The sequence below is a fragment of the Capricornis sumatraensis genome, chromosome 10 (genome assembly GCF_032405125.1).
Source record: "Capricornis sumatraensis isolate serow.1 chromosome 10, serow.2, whole genome shotgun sequence".
In the NCBI taxonomy this organism is placed as follows: domain Eukaryota; kingdom Metazoa; phylum Chordata; class Mammalia; order Artiodactyla; family Bovidae; genus Capricornis; species Capricornis sumatraensis.
In genome coordinates, this window is record NC_091078.1 from 106115369 (window position 1) to 106134609 (window position 19241).

The 19241-nt window shown below is 60.5% G+C and overlaps 1 protein-coding gene across 5 annotated transcripts in view; it reads left to right on the forward strand.

Moving 5' to 3' along the window:
- The window catches only part of CFAP100 (cilia and flagella associated protein 100), a 30711-nt gene extending 13856 nt beyond the window's left edge, over positions 1–16855 (forward strand). For 3 of the 5 annotated variants that reach the window (XM_068982660.1, XM_068982661.1, XM_068982662.1), the window contains 14 exons: positions 2088–2188; positions 4466–4652; positions 6824–6891; positions 6963–7126; positions 7313–7393; positions 7693–7874; positions 8084–8116; positions 8197–8323; positions 10428–10479; positions 10552–10703; positions 13529–13664; positions 14625–14830; positions 15594–15687; positions 16609–16855. In XM_068982660.1, coding sequence (XP_068838761.1) covers positions 2088–2188; positions 4466–4652; positions 6824–6891; positions 6963–7126; positions 7313–7393; positions 7693–7874; positions 8084–8116; positions 8197–8323; positions 10428–10479; positions 10552–10703; positions 13529–13664; positions 14625–14830; positions 15594–15687; positions 16609–16722 — 1697 coding nt within the window. In that variant the 3' untranslated portion in view covers positions 16723–16855. Of the gene's footprint in view, positions 1–1720; positions 1927–2087; positions 2189–4465; positions 4653–6823; positions 6892–6962; positions 7127–7312; positions 7394–7692; positions 7875–8083; positions 8117–8196; positions 8324–10427; positions 10480–10551; positions 10704–13528; positions 13665–14624; positions 14831–15593; positions 15688–16608 lie in introns of all 5 variants that reach the window. The other 2 variants (XM_068982664.1, XM_068982663.1) reach the window with 2 other exon arrangements.
- Positions 16856–19241: the final 2386 nt, after the last annotated feature.

A 19241-nucleotide genomic window follows, 5' to 3' on the forward strand; every position in this document is an offset into this window, starting at 1 on the left:
CACTGAGGTACCATTCCTATGCAGTGCAATGACAACCCTCCAGGTCGCAGTCTGACCCATTTTGATAAATGTGCACAACTCTGTGTACAGCCTCCACCCTGTGTGCCATCTGGAATGTTTCCCTCCTTTCTCCCGAGGATGGCTGATGGTCTGCTGTCCCCATCAGTTCAGTTCAGTTCAGTCTCTCAGTCGTGTCCGACTCTTCGCAGCCCCATGGACTGTGGCACACCAGGCCTCCCTGTCTATCACCAACTCCTAGAGTTTACCTAAGCTCATGTCCATCGAGTCGGTGATGCCATCCAACTATCTCATCCTCTGTCGTCCCCTTCTCCTCCCACCTTCAATCTTTCCCAGCATCAGGGTCTTTTCAAATGAGTCAGTTCCTTGGAGCAGGTGGCCAAAGTATTGGCGTTTCAGCTTCAGCATCTGTCCTTCCAATAAATATTCAGGACTAATTTCCTTAAGGATGGACTGGTTAGATCTCTTTGCAGTCCAAGGGACTCTCAGGAGTCTTCTCCAACACCACAGTTCAAAAGGATCCATTCTTCCATGCTCAGATTCCTTTATAGTCCAACTCTCATAGCCATACATGACTACTGGAAAAACCATGGCCTGCCTGCCACTGGCCAGCTGCTGGGCACCCTCAGAGCCCCTGAAGCTCCCCTTCTGTCCTTTGCTGGCGGCAGGAACTCCCCTCCCTTCAGCCCCGCTGGAGTACAGGTCCTGTCGCCCCTCCTCTTCCTTCCTTCTTTTGTCCTGCCTGGTCATGTGGGATCCTTTTAGGTGTCTGAGGTCCTGGCTGGTTCAGCAGGTGCTCTGTGACAACCCTTCCATTTGCACGTGTGTTGCTGATGCGTTTGTGGGGAGAGATGGACTCCACGTCCTCCTCCTCCTCCACCACCTGCTGCTCTGAGGCTGTTTCCCCTGCGCTCACCAGGAGGGCTGGAGCTGCTGCTGGGACGTTAAACTTTAGAAGTTGTCACTGAACGTCTACCAGAGCGACTGTACCAGCTCACAGCCCACCACCAGGTGTGAGGGCTCCGGTCACTTCATGCCGCCCCAGCCCTGGGCACCAGCCCTTCCTTTCTGGGTTACCTGGGCCGCTGGGCGTGTGTTAGCATCCCGTGTTCCCCGTGGCCAGTGGGGGGGACGAGCTGTGTTTACGGGCATTGATGATTCTGTGCTGTGAAGCACCTGCCCTCTGCCCACATTTTCTGCCTCCTTGTTTTAATAATTCCTGGGCTTCCTTGGCTGCTCAGTGGTAAAGAATCTGCCTGCTAATGCAAGAGACATGAATTTGATTCCTAGGTCAGGAAGGTCTCCTGAAGAAGGAAACAGCCAATCCATTCCCGTATTCTTGCCTGGGAAATCCCATGGACCCATGGGGTCGCCAAGAGTCAGACATGACTGAGCACATACAAATTTCCTTTTAATTTGAAGATTTTTTTTTTAAATGATGAACCCTGTTTCTTCTAAATCGAGGGTAGTAGGAAAGCAACCATATTTTTAAGCCGATAGGTTGGCGCCCTCTGGGTTCCATGTTCTCTGACACCTGGTGAGCTGGGCTGTGGGAACATCTCGCTCATGCCTGGGTGGAGGGCAGCAGGACTGGGGCCCTTGGCAGCCCCAACCTCCCGAGCAGCCCGGCACTCTGCCCTCATTGCTCCCAGTGGCTCCTGCAGGGACAGAGCCGCTTTGCTGGCCTCCCCACCCCCTGCAGGCAGGCCCCGCACACTCCATGGCCAGTCGGCTGCATCGCTTACAAAGGGCAGGTGGAACCTCTCTTCCTCATGGCCCCTGGGTTCCTGAGACTAAACGCGAGGACAGAGGGCCAGGAATGCAGCAATATCTGAGACACAGGAAGGCCTGTGTTCACACAGTCTCTCAGATGCCAGGGATGGAAGCTAAACAGGCTAAACCAAGCAGGTAAGTTTATAGAGCTGGGAGGTCCAGGCACAGCTGGATCCGAGAGAGTGCCTGCTGTTGGCGCCTGCTTCAGTGGGCGCTTCCCCGCTGGGCGGCGGGGACGCCGGGACCTGGAAGCACAGATCGGCCCTGGTTCTCTAATGGGACCTCTCCCTCCCCAGCGTCCAAGAATGTTCCTGACCAGCCAGCGAATCCTTTCCACATGTCTGGGGACGTGGACTTCTTCTTGCTCAGAGAACAGGAGCGGAACAAGTCTCTCTTGGTGAGTATCTGGGGGGAGCCTGCCCGCCTCGGCCAGAGCACTGGTCCCCCGCACACTCACTCTAAGACAGTCGATGGCTCACACTGCCTATGAGGGCGCCTCGACTTCGCCTGGCCCCAGGTCTCTCCTCCTCCTCTCGTACCAGCGCCACCACTGCCATTCCTGGGCTCTCGTCAGGGGGGCCCCCAGGGAGTGTCTGTCCCAGAGCTTTAGCCAGCGTGCCTTATCTTCTGTGGAACCTGGTGTAGACGCCATCCCCTCCCGACACCCTCTCTGACCCCCAGGCCCTTGGGAGACCCCCCACATGCTCTAACCTTGCACAGTCCCCTCTCACTGGACTTCTTGGGGGCCAGACATGTGCACACACATGTGCACACACACAGCTGTGTCTCTGCAGAGCTCAGGAGTCTCAGGATCAGCCCTGTCCCCCAGCACACTCTGTGTCTGCACGCCAGCAGTCTCTTGCACCCCCATGTGCCCAGCTAGTCCACCCCTCCACTGCCCTGCAGCCAGGCTGAGGGGACTCACCCAGTGGGCCAGAGGCACAGGCGTGGCCAGTGTCCTAGGCTCTCTCAGGGGCTGCCTGCATTTCCCCAGCTCAGGGCTCAGCCTCTGAGATTCCTCAGGCAGCGGTTCCCTCTGCCACCCCGACCAGGACCAAGGACACTTGGGGACAGGTAGGGCCTCCGGCTCCACCCCAGACCTGATCAGGAGTCCACGGGGTGCCAGTCATGCTCCCACCTCCTGCCTGGATGGAGAGGCGACAGACCCTGAGCCAGTCTGCAAGGTGCTTGAGCAGTGCACCCACACACGCATGCACACACATGCACACGCATGCACTGTCATGCTTACACTCTTAAACAAGACGTGTGCACACCCCGCACATGAGTGTACACACACATACGTGCACACACATGCACACACGCACACACACTGTACACTCACGTTCACGCAAACACACACGCTCACCCATGCACATGCATACACAGGTGTACACTCACATTCACGCACACACACCCATACACGCACACATGTGCACACACACGTGTACACTCACATTCACACACACACCCATACACGCACACATGCGCACACACATGTGTACACTCACGTTCACGCAGACACACGCTCACCCATGCACATGCACACAGACGTGTACACACATTCACACACAGACACACACCCATACACGCACACATGTGCACACACACGTGTACACTCACATTCACACACAGAACACACCCATGCATGTACACATGTGCACACTCATGCATAGACACACACATACATGCTCACCCATGCACATGCACACACATGTGTACACTCACACATTCACGCACAGAACCCATACATGCACACCCACGCAGATGCACACACACGTGCACACTCACGCACAGACACACTCACACACTTATACATGCACACACTCACCCCCCCTCTCACCCCCGACACACCCAGCCTGGACCGGCCTCAGGGACCCTCTGCCTTCCTTCAGGGTCCTCCTGCCCCCCAGCACAGCCCCAACCTCCTCACACTGAGGAGCCTCCCAGTGCCTTCAGACTGCAGACCTTTTCCGACTGGAATCCTCTCAGGTGGCACTTTCCCAGTTTTATTGCACCAGGACACACAAATCAGGGCCCGCCACACATTAGAGGGGAACAGGCGTTGCCACTGGCAGGACCAGTGGGTGTCGGATTTGACCAGGGGAAGCCACATGCAGGCTCGAGCCAGCAACATCCTCAGGGCCTGGGCAGCAGGAGGGGTGGGTGGTAGGCCACCAGGAAGAAAGCCGCCCCTGCCGTCCTGAGACCCCTCCTAAGTGAAGGGCAGATCCCCAGTGACCCCCAGCCCCAGGTCACCCCCAGTAAGTAATGAGCTTCCTTATCAAACTTGGAAGCTCTGAGAATCCAGCTTCTCTGAGCCTTGGTTTGTCAGATTTAGAAATCACAGCCCAAGACACTCGGCTTAAGTGTGACCTTCGGATAGATGAGGCAGGGAGTGTGTCCCTGCACCCCGACTGGAATCACATCCGACCAGGGTTCCCCAGCTCCTCTGGCGCCCTGCCTGCCCGCACCGCTTTCTCCACTGGGAGATGCTCCTCACCCCGGGCGCTTCCCCCCCTGCACAGAGCACGCGCACGGGCCCCCACACCCCTCCAAGTGTGCGCCTCCGCCTGTGCGTGTCGCCTAAAGCTCCGCAACCCTGACAGAACAGGCAGCAGGGAGGGGCCGGTGCGTCTGTCCCCACCCAACCCTGCCCTCCGCTCGCCTCCCGCAGGACCGTGAGCAGAAGAAGCAGCTGCAGGTGCATGAGAAGATGACCTACTCGTCTAAGGTGTCTGCCAAGCACACCAGCCTGCGCCGCGAGCTGCAGCTGGAGGACGAGACACAGGACCAGGAGGAGCGGGCTGAGCAGCTGCGTAGCTTCCATGAGCAGGTGGCCTGGAAGCTCGCCATGACCCGAGGTGCACCCCGTCCCTCGCTCTGTCTCCCCGCCCTGCGGTCCCCAGCCCCAGTCCCCAGTCCTGGTCCCCAGGCCCACCTTGGCCCTTCCTGTACGAGCAGTGCTTTTAACAGGCTTGAGCCATGCAGGGTTGTGGTGTGGTGTGTGTGTGTGTGTGGGGGGAGTGGCAACGGGTCTTCTTTATGCCTGATCTCTGCCTCCCAGGCCACAAAAATCAGTTCCAGATGGACTGCCAAGCTAGCAGCCTTTAAACCCTGGTGTTGTGTGCAGTTGGACTGCTGACCCGCACCGCGAGTGCGGGCTTCACTGTGTATCAGATACAGGCATCTCGCTTGGTTTGTCTGTCCTGGGCAAGTCAGCTTCGTCCTGCTGCTGCCTCTTCTGCTGATAACTAGCCTCGTGGGTCCTGGGATTCAGTGTCTTCACTCACTGCATGTAGTGAGTAGGAGCTGTGTGTGTGAGCTGTTGTTATGTTTGTCACCCGGTAAGAAGTCTGAAGGGCTTTCCTGGTGGCTCAGATAGTAAAGAATCTGCCTGTGACACAGGAGGCCCGGGTTTGATTCCTGGGTTGGAAACATCCCCTGGAGGGAGGCAAGGCAACCCACTCCTGTAGTCTTGCCTGGAGAATCCCATGGACAGATGAGCCTGGTGGGTGGGCTACAGTCCATGGGGTCACAGAGTCAGACACGACTGAGGGACAAAACAAGGAAGTCTGAATTACTAAGCATATGTATCAGTGTTCTACCAATGAAGTGTAGACCAATAAGCCTGAAAGAACCAGTTGAGGTCAGAGTCCTGGACCCCTGGGCTATATGAATGTGAACGTGAAGCCGCTCAGTCGTGTCCGACTCTTTGTGACCCCATGGACTGTAGCCCAGCAGGCTCCTCTGTCTATAGGATTTTCCAGGCAATAGTACTTGAGTGGATTACCATTTCCTTTTCCGAAGGATCTTCCCAACCCAGGGATCGAACCTGGGTCTTCCGTATTGTAGACAGACACTTTACCATCTGAGCCACCAGGGATTCCTGGGCCCCTTGGGCTCTATGGGCCCTGAATGTGAGCATGGAGAGACTGCAGCCCCCGCCCCCGACACCGAGGCTTGTTATGTGGGGGGAAGCCCCGAATATCTCTGACGTGTCGAGTGTGGAGCTCTGCCTGTGTCTTTTCTTTGCCGCCGCTGCCTGTTATTGCTAAAACCCAGGAGTAGCAGGGGGCATTCAAGTGGGCAAGACTGGACCCAGCAGGTCTGACTTCCTTGAGGAGTTCAGGATGGCCAGGCCAGGCGTCTCGACTTAAAACAGGCCTCCTGGACCGCAGCATGTCCTTCTGGAAAGGAGCGGGTTTGAGGGACAAGGCCGAGAGCCCACAGTTGCATCCACAGCGGGGGTGCCCCAGCCCGTGCTCTCAGAAAGGCCGGGAAGGAGGCCCCGTGGGCCTTGACCCCCACTGCGATGCCTCGCTGCTTGCACTCCAGAAGGCGGCCCTGATGCCCACCCCAGCTCCCTCCCACCTGGCTGAACCCTGCCAGGGTGGACATAGCCTCTGGAGGCTTGTGAGTGTGCTCAGATGCGCGGTTGTGTCCGACTCTTTGTGACCCTGTAGACTGTGGCCCGCCAGGCTCCTCTGTCCATGGGATTTCCCAGCAAGAACACTGGAGTGGGTTGCCATTTCCTTCTCCAGGGGATCTTCCCAACCCAGGGATCGCACCTGTGTCTCTTGCATCTCCTGCCTTGGCGGTGGATTCTTTACACTAGAGGCACCTGGGAAGCTTTGCCGGAGGCGTAGGGTGCCCCAACCAGAGACCTTGCTGCCTTGTTTTCTCTCTCCCCACCCCATCCTGTTACTGTCCTGGCCAGTAGGCCTTTCATCATGACATCCAGCCAGGTGAAACTTCCAGGGTGGGGTGTCCAGAGCCTCATTCTAGGGAGAAGGGTGCTACAAGCAAGAGCAACTCCAAGGAAGGACTTCCCACCTGGCCAGACTCCAGCCGTGGAGACTGCTCTGTATCTGCACAGCCTGGAGGCAGAGCTTGCTCCGTTGTAGTCCCTGTTGTGGCCCAGGCCTCAGGGCGGGCGTAGCGTACCACCTGGCTCACGGGTCCCTGGCCACCACCTGGAAGGGGTGCTCCCACTGCCCGCCCACCCCCAGATGCCTCGTGCCTTTCGCTGCAGAAAAGAAGCTGGAGCCCAGCAACATCAACAGCTATGTGGACCAGAACCGGCAGATGTTTCTCATCCAGGTAGGCCGGCTGCCCCATGGGCCCCGCGCCCTGTCCCTGTGGGGCCCGCATGACACCGTTCCCACCCTCAGTACGCCCTGGATATGAAGAGGAGCGAGATCCAGCGCCTGGAGAGGCTGGCGGCCCAGGAGGAAGCCGAGCTGGAGCGGGCGGAGAAGTTCCTGGAGAAGGACGCAGCCCTGTTCGATGAGTTTCTCAGGGAGAACGACCGCAGCTCCGTGCAGGCGCTGAGAACGTGCGCCCCCGCCTGGGCCTGGCCCAGGCCTGCACGCCTACCACTCCCCCATCCCACCTGCAGTGGCTGTGGACAGACCCTTGCCCTCAGTTCAGGCCCCTGCTTGGCAGCTCCACCGCCTGCACCCCAGACCGAAGGCAGCGTGGACGCTCCCCTGAGCCCCTTCTCTTCTGCCTCCTCCCCCAGGGCTGACAAAGAGTCCAAAGCCAAGATGGAAAAGATCCTGGAGATTCGTGAGCTGACCACCCAGATCATGAACATCAAGAGGTGAGTTCACGGGGCATACTGGCCCCGCCCTGTCTCCCGGAGCCCAGGGAGCTCCATGTGGCACACTGCTCTGCACCCCGATCACGTCCAGGAGCCCCAGCCTTGCGGGTGGCCGAGGCCAGGACACGGGGCTGGGCTCACCCCGAGGCCCTTCTGCCCTGGGAGTGGCGGTGACCTGGGGAACTGAGCTGTGCTGCTCCGCAGGCTGGCCCTCTCGCCCACGTGCAGGGTCCGGGTTGCCTCCCCTCCAAGGGGCCCAGGGGCGGAGCCTGACCTCGCCCGTCCCCTCCTGGGTGCAGTGAAATCTCCAAGTTTGAGGACATGCTGCAGCAGTACAAGGTCTACAAGGACTTCCTGTACAAGCTGTCGCCCAGGGAGTGGCTGGAGGAGCAGGAGAAGAAGCGCTCTGCTCTCGGACAGGCCAAGGAGGTGGTGGAGGCCTTCAAGGAGAGCCTGCTGCTGTCCTCGGTGGGGGACAAAGGTAGCAGGGAGGGGCGGGTGCACCTGTGTGCTGGCCAGCCCTCCCCATCCCCCAGAGCCCCCCAGCCCTCCCCATCCCCCAGAGCCCTGCAACCCCCACTGCTCAGCCCACAGACTCTGGGAGGTTGGCCAGCTCTCCAAGCAGTCCTGCTGCTTGGGGAGACCCCAGGCAAGTTTCTGGGACCCTGAGCCTCTCCTGGCTTCCCACAGGACTGGAGACCAAGGGCAAGCTGAGCTCCAGAGGTATGTGGCTGTCCCTGGCTGGAGGAGCCCCTCTCTGGGTGGGGGGTGGGCAGGTGGACAGCCCCCTCTGCTTCCCCCAGAGGGGCAGAGCCCCAGGAGGCCTGCCAAGCTCCTGCAAGTGATGCGGCTGCACCAGGCACTGTCCACCACTGCCAGCCAGCAGCAGGGCACCCTGCCCAGCGTGCCCAGTGGGGTGGAGTCCAAAAGGTGAGTGGGCGTGGGGAGGGGGTGGTGGAGGAGACTGGCCTGCTGGGGAGCAGCCCCCAGTGGCGCCAGCTTGGGGTGCCTGGAACAGGGGAGAGGCTGAGGAAGGGCCATGTCCAGCCTGGAGGGTCTAGAGTTAAACATAAACCTGAAAATTGAGGTGTTTCCTGAGTAGACACGTTCGTGTGACTTGGTGAACTTCAGCTTGGGGTGGCCCACGTGGGTGCCACTGGGACAGTCGAAGGTGCATGGAGGAGGCAGCTAGGGGGATGCTTGTGAGAGGACCCACCTGCCTGGACCCTCAGAGTCCAGAGTGCCGGCCGGGGGCTGGCAGAGCCCCTGACCCTTGAAAGGGAAGCAAGAAATCTGGACTTTCTTGTAAAATATCCCAAATTTAATTGTGGCAGTTATTTTCAAGTTTTATGCAAAACACGGTAAGGGACAAACCAACCGACCAGATCCAGCCCCAGTGACTCACCCCTTAGCCCTGCAACACCCCCTCGGGGACCACCGAGTCGCCCTGGGACCTGTCCTGAATGTCTTCCTGTGATTCCCAGACACCTCTGCCCCCACCCCCGCCACATGCCGTGATGACTGCCCACAGGACACGCCTGCCCCACCGCCGCCTCCGGGGCCCCCCGCTCCTCCAGTGCAGTCACTGTGTACCCCAGCCTCTCTGGGCGGGCTCCCCATGAGGTGCGGAGGAGCAAGGGCGCCTGGAAGCCAGGCAGGGCTGCACCCTCACTTTGCCTCGAGTCCCTGGACCCCAGGGAGGCCAGGAAGTTTCAGCAGGGCGCCGACCCGATCGGACCTGGGTCTTGTGCCTTCTTCTCTGATTCTGTGGTGCACTTGGAGGTTAGCTCTGGTCCCTGGCACCCCTCCGGGCAGGGCTGCAGTCTCCAGCTCCGGGGCCGGATGTGCGTGCCTCCTCTGGCGAGGTGCCCTCAGCCTTGGAGCTCCCGGCAGCAGGGAAGGTCCCTGGGAGCAGAGGTCTGGAACCTCGGCCTGCCAGCCCCATGACCACGACCACTGTGCACATTTGGGCAGGTCGTGGGCCGCACAAGGCACTTGGCCAAGAGGGAGAGTCAGAGCTAAAGTCCAGCCCGGCCCCAGCCTATATCCTCTTGGAAGGAAGAGTCTCAGAAGGCCACCTTCCAGGCCAAGAGTGACCTGGGCAGGTGACTGGCTTTCTGAATGGCAGGTTTCCCACATGGCGACTCAGTGGGATCTGTGTGCCTGGGCCTCCCTGGTGGCTCAGGCGGTAAATCTGCCCGCAAGTGCGGGAGATGCAGGTTCAGTTCCTGGTTTGGGAAGATCCCCCAGAGGAGGAAACAGCAGCCCATCCCAGTATTCTTGCCTGAGAAATCCTATGGACAGAGGAGCCTGGTGGGTTGTAGTCCACGGGGTCGCAAAGAGTCGGACACGACTCAGTGACTACACAGTGAAATCAAGGTACATACAGGGTGAGGCACGGGCCTGGCAAGTGTGCTAGCCTTCAGGGCCCTGTAACGCCAGCTCTGCGCTTCAGGAAGGCTGAGCTGGAGTCTCTGAGGCCTCGCTCAGCCTCCTGCCGCCACAAGCCAGCCTCACCAGCTCTGGGGGCAGCAGAGCCTGCATGTCCACACGCACGCTGGGAGGGGTGACAGAAGCAGGACTGAGGTTGGCCAGGTCCCCCCAGTGTTTGTGACCCTCACAGCCTTCCCTGTGGCCGCCGGGTCATGCGTGTCCAGCAAGGTCCCTGACGTGTGGCGTGAGTGCCACAGCAGCGGTGAGAGGGGCCAGTGATGACCCGTCCTAAGGAGGGAGCAGGGCAGCGGAGGCCCAGGTGTGAGGGAAAGAGCAGGGACCAGGGAGGGGCCTGACAGTGGGAGCCGTGGGTCTGAGGTCGGGTTGGCTCTTGGATTGCAGGAAGGAGCTGCTAGGGCTGGCAGCCTTGAGGTGGGAGCTATGCTTTATTCTAACTAGAGTGAGAGGGACTGACTGGGCATGGTGTGACCACTGGGGTCCGAGAGGAGGCTGGAGCCATGGCCTCGGCTGCCTGGGGACAGAGGATGGGACGAGGGCTGGTTGGGGAGGTGCCCCAGGCCCCGACCCCGTTTCCCCGCAGGTCCAGCCCCACCCTCCCTGTGCAGGACGACCTCGACAGCGACGATGGCGAGGTGAGTGCCTGCTCCCGCGGGGCTGCAGGGCCGGGCCCGCTGAGCAGGGGCCTCACCCGGCTCTGCTCGCAGGAGCTGGAGCTATACTTCACAGATCCGCAGCAGCTCCTCGACATCTTCACAAAGCTGGAGGAGCAGAACCTGTCCCTGGTCCAGAACACCCAGGAGATGGAGGAGGCCCTGGAGGAGCTGAGCTTCACCCTGAAGAACACACAGACCCGCATGTATGTCTCAGGGAGGGCTCCGCGGCTGGGCGGCCCACCCTGCCCCGTCCATGGTGCTGGCCCTGCCGGCTCTGGGGAGAGGCCGTGTCCTCTTGGGCCCAGAGATGAGGTTCAGAGTGGGCCAGGTGGGTGGAGCCCGGAGGGGCTGACCTCTCCCCACCCTGGAGCAGCCTGTAGTAGGAAGGGGGCATCTCCACGGACACCCCACCCTCAGGTGGTTTTGTAATGTTTATTTTACTCAGCAGTAGAGAATCTGCCTGCAATGCAGGAGCTGCCCTGGGTCAGGAAGATCCCCTGGAGGAGGAAATGGCACCCCACTCCAGTATTCTTGCCTGGAGAATCCCATGGACGGAGGAGCCTGGTGCACTGCAGTCCACGGGGTCGCAGAGTCCGACACGACTGGACTGAGCACAGGCGCATTTATCTCACTAACGCTTATGATGAGTAGCGCTGTTCTTTGTTATCTAATAGCAGTGATGTGGCCCAAGCCTTTGTCATGTAGTGTTTTCTGCCCAGCATAGGCTCAGAGTAAGTTTTCTGGAACAGAAAGAGGCGTCAGTTTTATTGTTGATACCAAGCCCTGCAGAGCCCGTTTGGGCAGGGTCTGGTTCCAGGTGAGGCCAGCTGGGAGCAGGGGATCACCTCTTTACTGCCAATCCTTGAGTAAGCACCCATTCTGGATCAGGCTGGGGTCTGGGCCCTTCGTGAAGAAGGTAAACCATGCCCCATGAGCTGGCAGCCCAGGGGAGCCGACCTAGAGGTGCGCAGATTTGTCCTGTGGGTTGTAACACGTGCTGGGAGTAGATTCCTATGAGGAGGGTGACGTGGAGGTTGGCGGCAGATGGGAGAGGGAAGGGGAGGCTCTCAGGGAAGGTGTCCTTTCAGCCATGGACTTCCTGAGTGATGGAACACCACAGGGAATCTTGGGGGAAGAGGGAAGCACGTGCAAAGGTCCTGAGGTGGAGCCAGCCCACAGCTTTGACCGCTTGTGTGCTCACGTCCTGTTGACCGACATCCTGCCTTGGATAATTTCCTACCAAGAGTTTCCAGAGTAATGCCGAAGCATGAGCTCTCAGGAAAGACTGTGTTTCCTGCCAGTGCAGGAGATACAACAGACTCGGGTTCGATCTCTGAGTCGGGAAGACCCCCTGGAGAAGGGAACAGGTACCCACTCCAGTATTCTTGCCTGCAGAGTCCCATGGACAGAGCAGCCTTGCAGGCTCCAGTCCACGGGGTCAAAAAGAGTCGGATGTGACTGAGCACACACACAGTGGGGAAGAGGCATCTTTTAATCCCAAACAGCTGGGAAATAAATAGAAGAACAGAATTAGCCCCCCTCCCCCCACCAATCTGGTCCATGTAAAAGAGGTGCTGGCTGCAAGGTCACTCTTGTGTCCAGGCACTGGACGTAGAGGAAGCCCTAAGGAACCGGCTGGACCCTGGGCAGTCATGCCCCACTAGGAGATGCACTGCTGACTCTGCAGTGGACACTCAGGGTTGAGGGGAGGTCCGGCCTCTGTTCTTATCCTCGGTGACCTGCTTGCCCCCCCTTAAGGGCCCAGGCCTGGAGGGGAGGGTGTGTGTGTGAGCTGCAGGTGGTCCCCCTGGCCACCCGCCTCTGAAAGCCTGGGAGGGCTGTGTGGGCCAGCTCCACCCCCTCGCATTCAGGCTCCTGGCCTCAGCCCCACAGCCATGGGACTGCAGCCTGGAGGGCTGCCAGGGGGCGGAGGCCTGCACCCTGGTGCCCGTGCTCATGACAGAGGGCAACTTTGCCCTCCCGTGGCACTTTGCCCGTAGTTCTGTTCACCTGGGTGGAGCCTTAGAACCACCATAGGGAACGGGGCACCTCTAGACCCCACAGGCACAGCTGGCTGAGTGACCAGTGTCCTGCTCACTCTGGTCAGGACTGGCCTGCCACTGCCCATACTGGCGAGACCCATGCCAACTGTAAGAGCCCAGGTTCCTGCTCCAGAAACCCCAGCAGACGATGCATGTCCGCCGCGAGCACGAAAGACTTAAGGGGCTTCATCTAAAAGGTGATGGTTGCAGCCCTAACCCTAGTGAAAACGAAAGTCGCTCGGTCGTGTCTGACTCTTGCAACCTCGTAGACTATACAGTCCATGGAATTCTCTAGGCCAGAATACTGGAGTGGGTAACCTCAGTCTCTCCCTTCTCCAGGGAATTTTCCCAACCCAGGGATCGAACGCAGGTCTCTCGCATTGCAGGCAGATTCTTTACCAGCTGAGCCACCAGGGACGCCCCTAAGAGGATTAAAAACTTGGGCTCACAAAACCCTGTCCAGTGAGCGTCCACAGCAGCATTGTTCCCAAGAGATTAAAGGTAGAAACTGCCTAATGTCCACTGAAGAATGACTCTGGCAAAGCTTGGTCTCCCGCATGGTGGACCATGTTGGTTGTAAGCAGAAATGAGGCTCTGACCAGGCATGTTACAGGACAGACAGGCCTGAAAACACAGTGCCGGGTGAAAGAGCCAGACACAAAGGGACAGATGCCACGGGGCCCCGTGCTTATGTCCAGGAGAGCTGGAGTGGAGGGGTGGGCAAGAGTGACCGGGGGCTTCTCTCCAGTTAATGACACTGTCCTGAAATTAGATTATGATGGTCAAGAAAAAAATTGGACATTTCAAAAGAATTTTATGGAGAATTATATACCTCAATAAGGCAGATTTTGCCCCCCCCTTTTTTTTGTAGCATGGATTGTTAAGATGTTAGATTTCCCCTGCGTCTTACCAGGGCCTCTGAGGCTGGGGCTCGGCCCTCAGCATGCGGCAGGGCCAGCAGGCTCAGAGGTGCTGGTGCCCTTCAGGGACCGGGAGGTGAACCAGCTGAAGCAGTGGACCACCACGCTGATGACGTCCATCACCAAGGAGGAGGAGACGGCCGCGGAGCTGGAGCTCAAAGCCCGCGTCTTCCATTTTGGCGAGTTCAAGGGTGATCAGGAGGTAGGGCCCCTGGATGGGCGGATGGCAGTGGTGGGCACGTGGCTGTAGCCCCAGTGGAGGGTGGAGTCATCCCCGCCAGAGGGGCCCAGACTGCGGGAGAGCCAGCCCGGAGGCACGTGGTTCCCCAGGGCTGCTGTGGTCCTCGCCACTCACCAGGCTCTGGGCTTGACCCACGGGCACCGCTGGACAAAGCCCTTGGCCCCAAATCAGAGCCAGCCATGTGTTCACGCCCCATGAATGGGCAGCTCCCCAACACCCCTCCTCCATCCCTCCTTCCGTGAACTCATCTGCTTCTTAAACAGTGTGTCTGGAAGTGACCCTTCAGGGAGGCAGGCAGGCATGTCCCCAGCCAGGCCGGGAGGGTGAGAGGACTCAGAGCACAGAGCCCAGTGGTCCGGGGCCTGCACCCAGCTTCCTAGTTCATTTGATTGCTGTTGAAAGCCTCCTGCCTGCTGGGCACTGGGCCAAGTACCCAGAGCCCCAAGAGCAGGCTGGGCATCTACCCCCAGACTATCGGGCGCCAGCTGTGCCCTATGCCCCCTGCCCCTCCCCCGCCCTCTTGGCCACCCCAGGGGACAGGGGTGTTGTGTCTTCTGAACATCAGAATAGGCTGATGGGGCGGGGGGTCGTCTAGCCCAGCACTATAGAAAGCAGGTCACGGAACTTGGTCCCTGGGGGAGCTGAGGGCAGCGCAGGGGGAGAGTAGGTCACGGGGCCTCAGTGGGCACCCCGGGCCCAGGCAGGAGCCCTAGTAGGCACTGGGACCCGGGATCTGGCTGACCACAGAGGCCCAAGGTGCAGCCTCTGCCCAAGAGAAGCCCGAGTGTCCAGCCCCGTGCCCCCTGACTTCCCGAGCACCCCCTGCCGGCTCGGCAGAGCCCCGGGAGGTCAGCGGGCCGAGGCGTGGGGGCAGCCCGGGCCCGCGCGGCCCCGCTGGAGGGAGGCCTGCCCGCCTCACAGGACAAGCTGCTGGAGAGTCTGAACTGCAAGGTGCTGGACGTCTACCGGCACTGCGTGGGTGGCCAGCAGGAATCCAGCCTGGGCACCGTACAGATGCTGGCCACCATCGAGCACCAGCTGGACGAGCTGCTTGAGAACCTGGAGCGTGTGCCCCCAGCCCGCATTGAGCAGGCTGAGAAAGCCAAGGAGAAGGAGAGGCGGCTCCGGTGCGTGGGGGGGCCCTGCACACCCCCACCGGCTCTGGGTTGGCCCTTAGGACAGGGGCACGCCCTGGGGCTCGCTGCTAGGAGGGGTGTCTGGGGTTCAGATGGGGCCACAGGCTCAGCCCAGTGGGGAAGGTCCCTCCATTGGGAGAGGCATGTGGTGGCCTTAGGGATCCCGGGAGCGAAGTGATGGGTGACCCCCCACCTCCTGCACCCAGCCGCCAAGGAGAAGAGACATTGAGAGGCACTTTCTGGGCAAAGAGCTATACTGTCCGAGCCTGGTGAGGGAAAGGGCTGGCCTGAGAGCTGCTGAAGGGGAATCAGCAAAGGGTGTGCCCCATGGGCCCGGTGGGGTGCAGGCCAGTTCCCGGTCACCTGGGTTTTTCGGTCCCATTAGAGTCCTGAGGCACGGCCATCTGTGATCAGCCATGTCTTTCCCACACACAAGGGCCCTCCCCCTGGGTCCCCAGACCCTGCTCAGGCAGGCACTGGACAAAGGTTTGGTGGCCCCAAGTACAGACAGGAGGACTCGGGACTACTGACCTGGGCTTTTAAGGGTGGCGATGCCTCAGTGACCAGGGAGGGGAAGCCAGGAACCTGGGCCTTCCAGGGGGAGATGAGCCTCGAGCCGGGCCCTCCCAAGCAACCAGGGCCAGAGCCAGCAGGGAGGTGGGGCAGAGCGGTGCTGAGGCCTGAGGCTGCGTGGGGAGGAGCTGGTGGTGTTCTCTGGGCCTCTGGTCGTTAACCTCGCGCTTCCTGCCCCCAGACTCCGGGAAGAGAAGGCAAAGCTGCAGAAACAGCTGCAGGAGGAGCGACTGCTGCGCGCACAGGCGCGGGCCCAGGCCGAGGTCAAGAAGAAGGTAAGTGAGGCCCCGAGGAGGCATGGCCCGGGGGGGCGTGGTGGCCCCGGGGGGGGCGTGGTGGCCCCGGGGGGGGCGTGGTGGCCCCGGGGGGCGTGGTGGCCCCGGGGGGGCGTGGCGGCGTGGAGGGGCGTGGGGGCGTGGAGGGGCGTGGCGGCGTGGAGGGGCGTGGCGGCGTGGAGGGGCGTGGCGGCGTAGAGGGGGCGTGGCTGGGAGGGCTCATGGCTGCTGACCCGCCAGGCCTCACCCACTTTTGTAGACATTCTTGCTGGGGTCCTGAGGGGAGACGGGTCACCAGAGCAATGTCAGGGTGGAACCAGGGTCCCCATTCTCAGGCCTGCCCTGCCCCCCACCCCTGAGGACCTGCTTCCTCCGGGCAACCTCCCAACCCTCCCTAGGAGCACTGGTGCCCACAGCTCAGTGCCCCTGCTGGGGTCCTACCTACATTCCAGCCAGACCCCAGGCCAAGGCCATCACCCTTCACTCACTGAGGGTCCTCCAGCCACTGCGCCCCCCACCCACAGCATGCGGGCAGGAGTAGCCACTGGCCTGCTGGACTTGTGGTCCCTAAAGAGTCCCGATCCTGACCCTGGCCCGAGGACCAGGGTGGATCCCACGAGGCCTCTCCTGATCCTCGTAGCGGGAGAGATGTCACTTTAGCCTGGCGTCTCCCGAGTTTCCAGGTGCCTCCTTCCTCCCCCACTCTCACTCACCCAGGGCCCTGGTGTACAGGCCAGATAGATTTCCCTACCCCAACCCTCTTGGAGGCCCTGGCCCACCCAGACCACACGTGACCTCAGCCACCGGAGAGGCTGGGCCGGGCCTGGGCCCCGGGTTCCCGTGCATTCAGGGCAGGTGTCCAGGCCTCAGCCCGGGTGCAGTGAGGCCGGGGTGCAGGCTCACGGCATCCCCTCCCTGCAGCGGGGCAGGAGGCTAGTGTGCCGATCCCGGCCACCCGCCCTGAAGACCAAGGAGCAGTCCAAGCACGAGCTGATGGACAAGGACAGGGAGGAGCAGCTGTTTTTCTTCACGTAGCGCGGGCTCCTGCTGGCTGAGCAGGAGCAGATGGAGGCGCGGGGAGCAGAGGCAGGGCCTGCACGGGCCCCTCACCCTCCACGCTGTGCCTTCACACTCACCCGAAATAAAAGCTGTGTCGCTTGGGTTCCTCCAAGCCTGTCTTGGGAGGCAGACACAGTAACCAAATGTCAGTCTCCCCTCATTTGTCACTTAAACCAGGAAATGATAAGGGATAGAGGAAGAGATGGTTAGATGGCATCACCAACTGAATGGACTTCAGTTTAAGCAAACTCCGAGAGAGAGTGGAGGACAGGGAAGCCTCATGCGCTACAATCCATGGGGTCCCAAAGAGTCAGACGTGACTTTGCAGCTGAAGAACAGTGACAAGGGATGGGCCCGTCTGGGTTTCCTGTCAGTCAGCTGCTGAGACAGACGTGCCTGGGGCGGGATCAATTGCACTTCTGCACAAGGTGAGATGGGAGACCAACCGCATGTCAACCTGAGGTGACAGGGTAAAAACTCCAGTGTGAACCGAGGTGATGTGCGCGACCCACCCTAGCCCCACCCTGGGATCTTCTTCAGCTCCACCCAGTGCTGGTGGGCTGTAGGATGACTCCTAGCTGCCAAAGCACTCAAGTGTGGGAACAAGCTCTGTTACACTTGAGGGGAGATGTGGGCGGAGACCCAGGCTCTCTGAGGCGAGTCGTGCAGTTCGTCCATTTTCTACCTGAGGGATGTAGAGAATCATCTCTAGGTGGAGACTGAGTGGAGGTGTGGGGTCAGCTCATCTCCACCACAGGGTGAGGCGTGGGGCAGCCCCAGCTCCACCGTGGGGTGAGGCGTGGGGCAGCCCCAGCTCCACCGTGGGGTGAGGCGTGGGGCAGCCCTGGCTCCACCGTGGGGTGCGGCGGGGGGCAGCCCCAGCTCCACCACAGGGTGAAGCGTGGGGACAGCCCCAGCTCCACCATGGCGTGAAGTGTTGGGCCAGTCCCCTACTCCTCCATGGGGCTAGGTTTCAGGTCACACCCAACGCCACCGTGGGGTGAAGTGTGGGGTCAGCCCCCAACTCCTCTGTGGGGTGAGGTGTGGTGTCACGCCAACTCCGCCATGGAATGAGGTGTGTGGTCAGCCACAGCTCCACCGAAGTGTGTGGTGTTGGGCAAGCCCCGGCTCCACCGTGGGGTGAGGTCTGTGGTAGGGCCTTGTTCCACCGTGGAGTGAGGTGTGTGGTCAGACCCAACTCCAGTGTGGGATGAGGTGTGTGGTCAGCCCCTGGTCCACCATGGGGTGAGGTCTGGAGTTTACCCACAAATCCTCCATGGGGTGAGTTGTGGGGTTAGTCCCCAACTCCTCAGTGGGATGAGGTGTCGTGTCAGCCCCAAATCCACCATGGGTTGAGGTGTAGGCTCAGCCCCAGTTCCACCGTGGGATGAGGTGTTGGGTCAGCCCCCGGCTCCAGTGTAGGGTGAGGTGTCAGCCCCAGCTCCTCCGTGGGGTGAGGTGTGGAGTCAGCCCCCACTCCACTCAGGTGCAGTGTGGTGTTAACCCAAGCTCTACCATGAACTTAGGTGCCAGATCTGAACCAAATTCACCGAGGGGTGAGGTGCGGGTAAGGTGTCAGGTCAGCCCCCCACCGTGGGGTTGAGTTGTGGGGTCTGCCCCAGCTCCACTGTGATCCGAGGTTAGGGTCAGTGCTAGCAGCTCCATGGGGTGAGGTGTTGGCTCATTCCCACCATGGAGTGAAGTGTGGGGTCAGCCCCAGGTCCACTGTAGTGTGAGGTGTGGGGTCAATCCGCAACTCTTCCATGGGTGGAGGTGTGGTGTCAGCCCCAGCTGCACCAAGGGCTGAGCTATGGGGTAAGCCCCACCATGGGTTGAGGTGTGGGGTCATCCCCAACTCCACCATGGGATGAGGTGTGGGGTCTGCTCCAGCTCCACCATGCGATTAGGTGTGAGGTCAGTCCCCAACTCCTTCTTGGGGTGAGGTGCTGAGTCAGTCCGAACTCCACTGTGGGGTGAGGTGTGGGGTCAATCCACAACGCTTCCTTGGGGTGAGGTGTGGGGTCAGCCCCACCGTGGTGTGCGGTGTTGGGTCAGCCCCACCTGGGGTTAGTAGTGGGATCAGTCCCCAACTTAGTGTAATGAGGTGCGGGGTCAGCCCCAACTCCACTGAGGTATTGGGTCAGCCCCTGGCTTCAGTGTGGGGTGAGGTGTGGTGTCAACCCTAGCTCCACCGTGGGGTGAGGTCAGGGTCAACCTCATCATGGGATGAGGTGTGGTGTCAGCCCCAGCTCCACCATGGGGGGAGGTCAGGGTCAACCTCATCGTGGGGTGAGGTGTGGGATCTGCCCCAAACACTTCGTGGGGTGAGCTGTGCAGTCAGCCCCAGCCCCACTGTGGATTGAGGTGTGGTAAGGGAAGAGGAGAAGGGGACGACAGAGGAAGAGATGGTTGGATGGCATCACCGACTCGATGGACATGAGTTTGAGCACGCTCTGGGAAATAGTGAAGGACAGGGAGGCCTGGTGTGCTGCAGT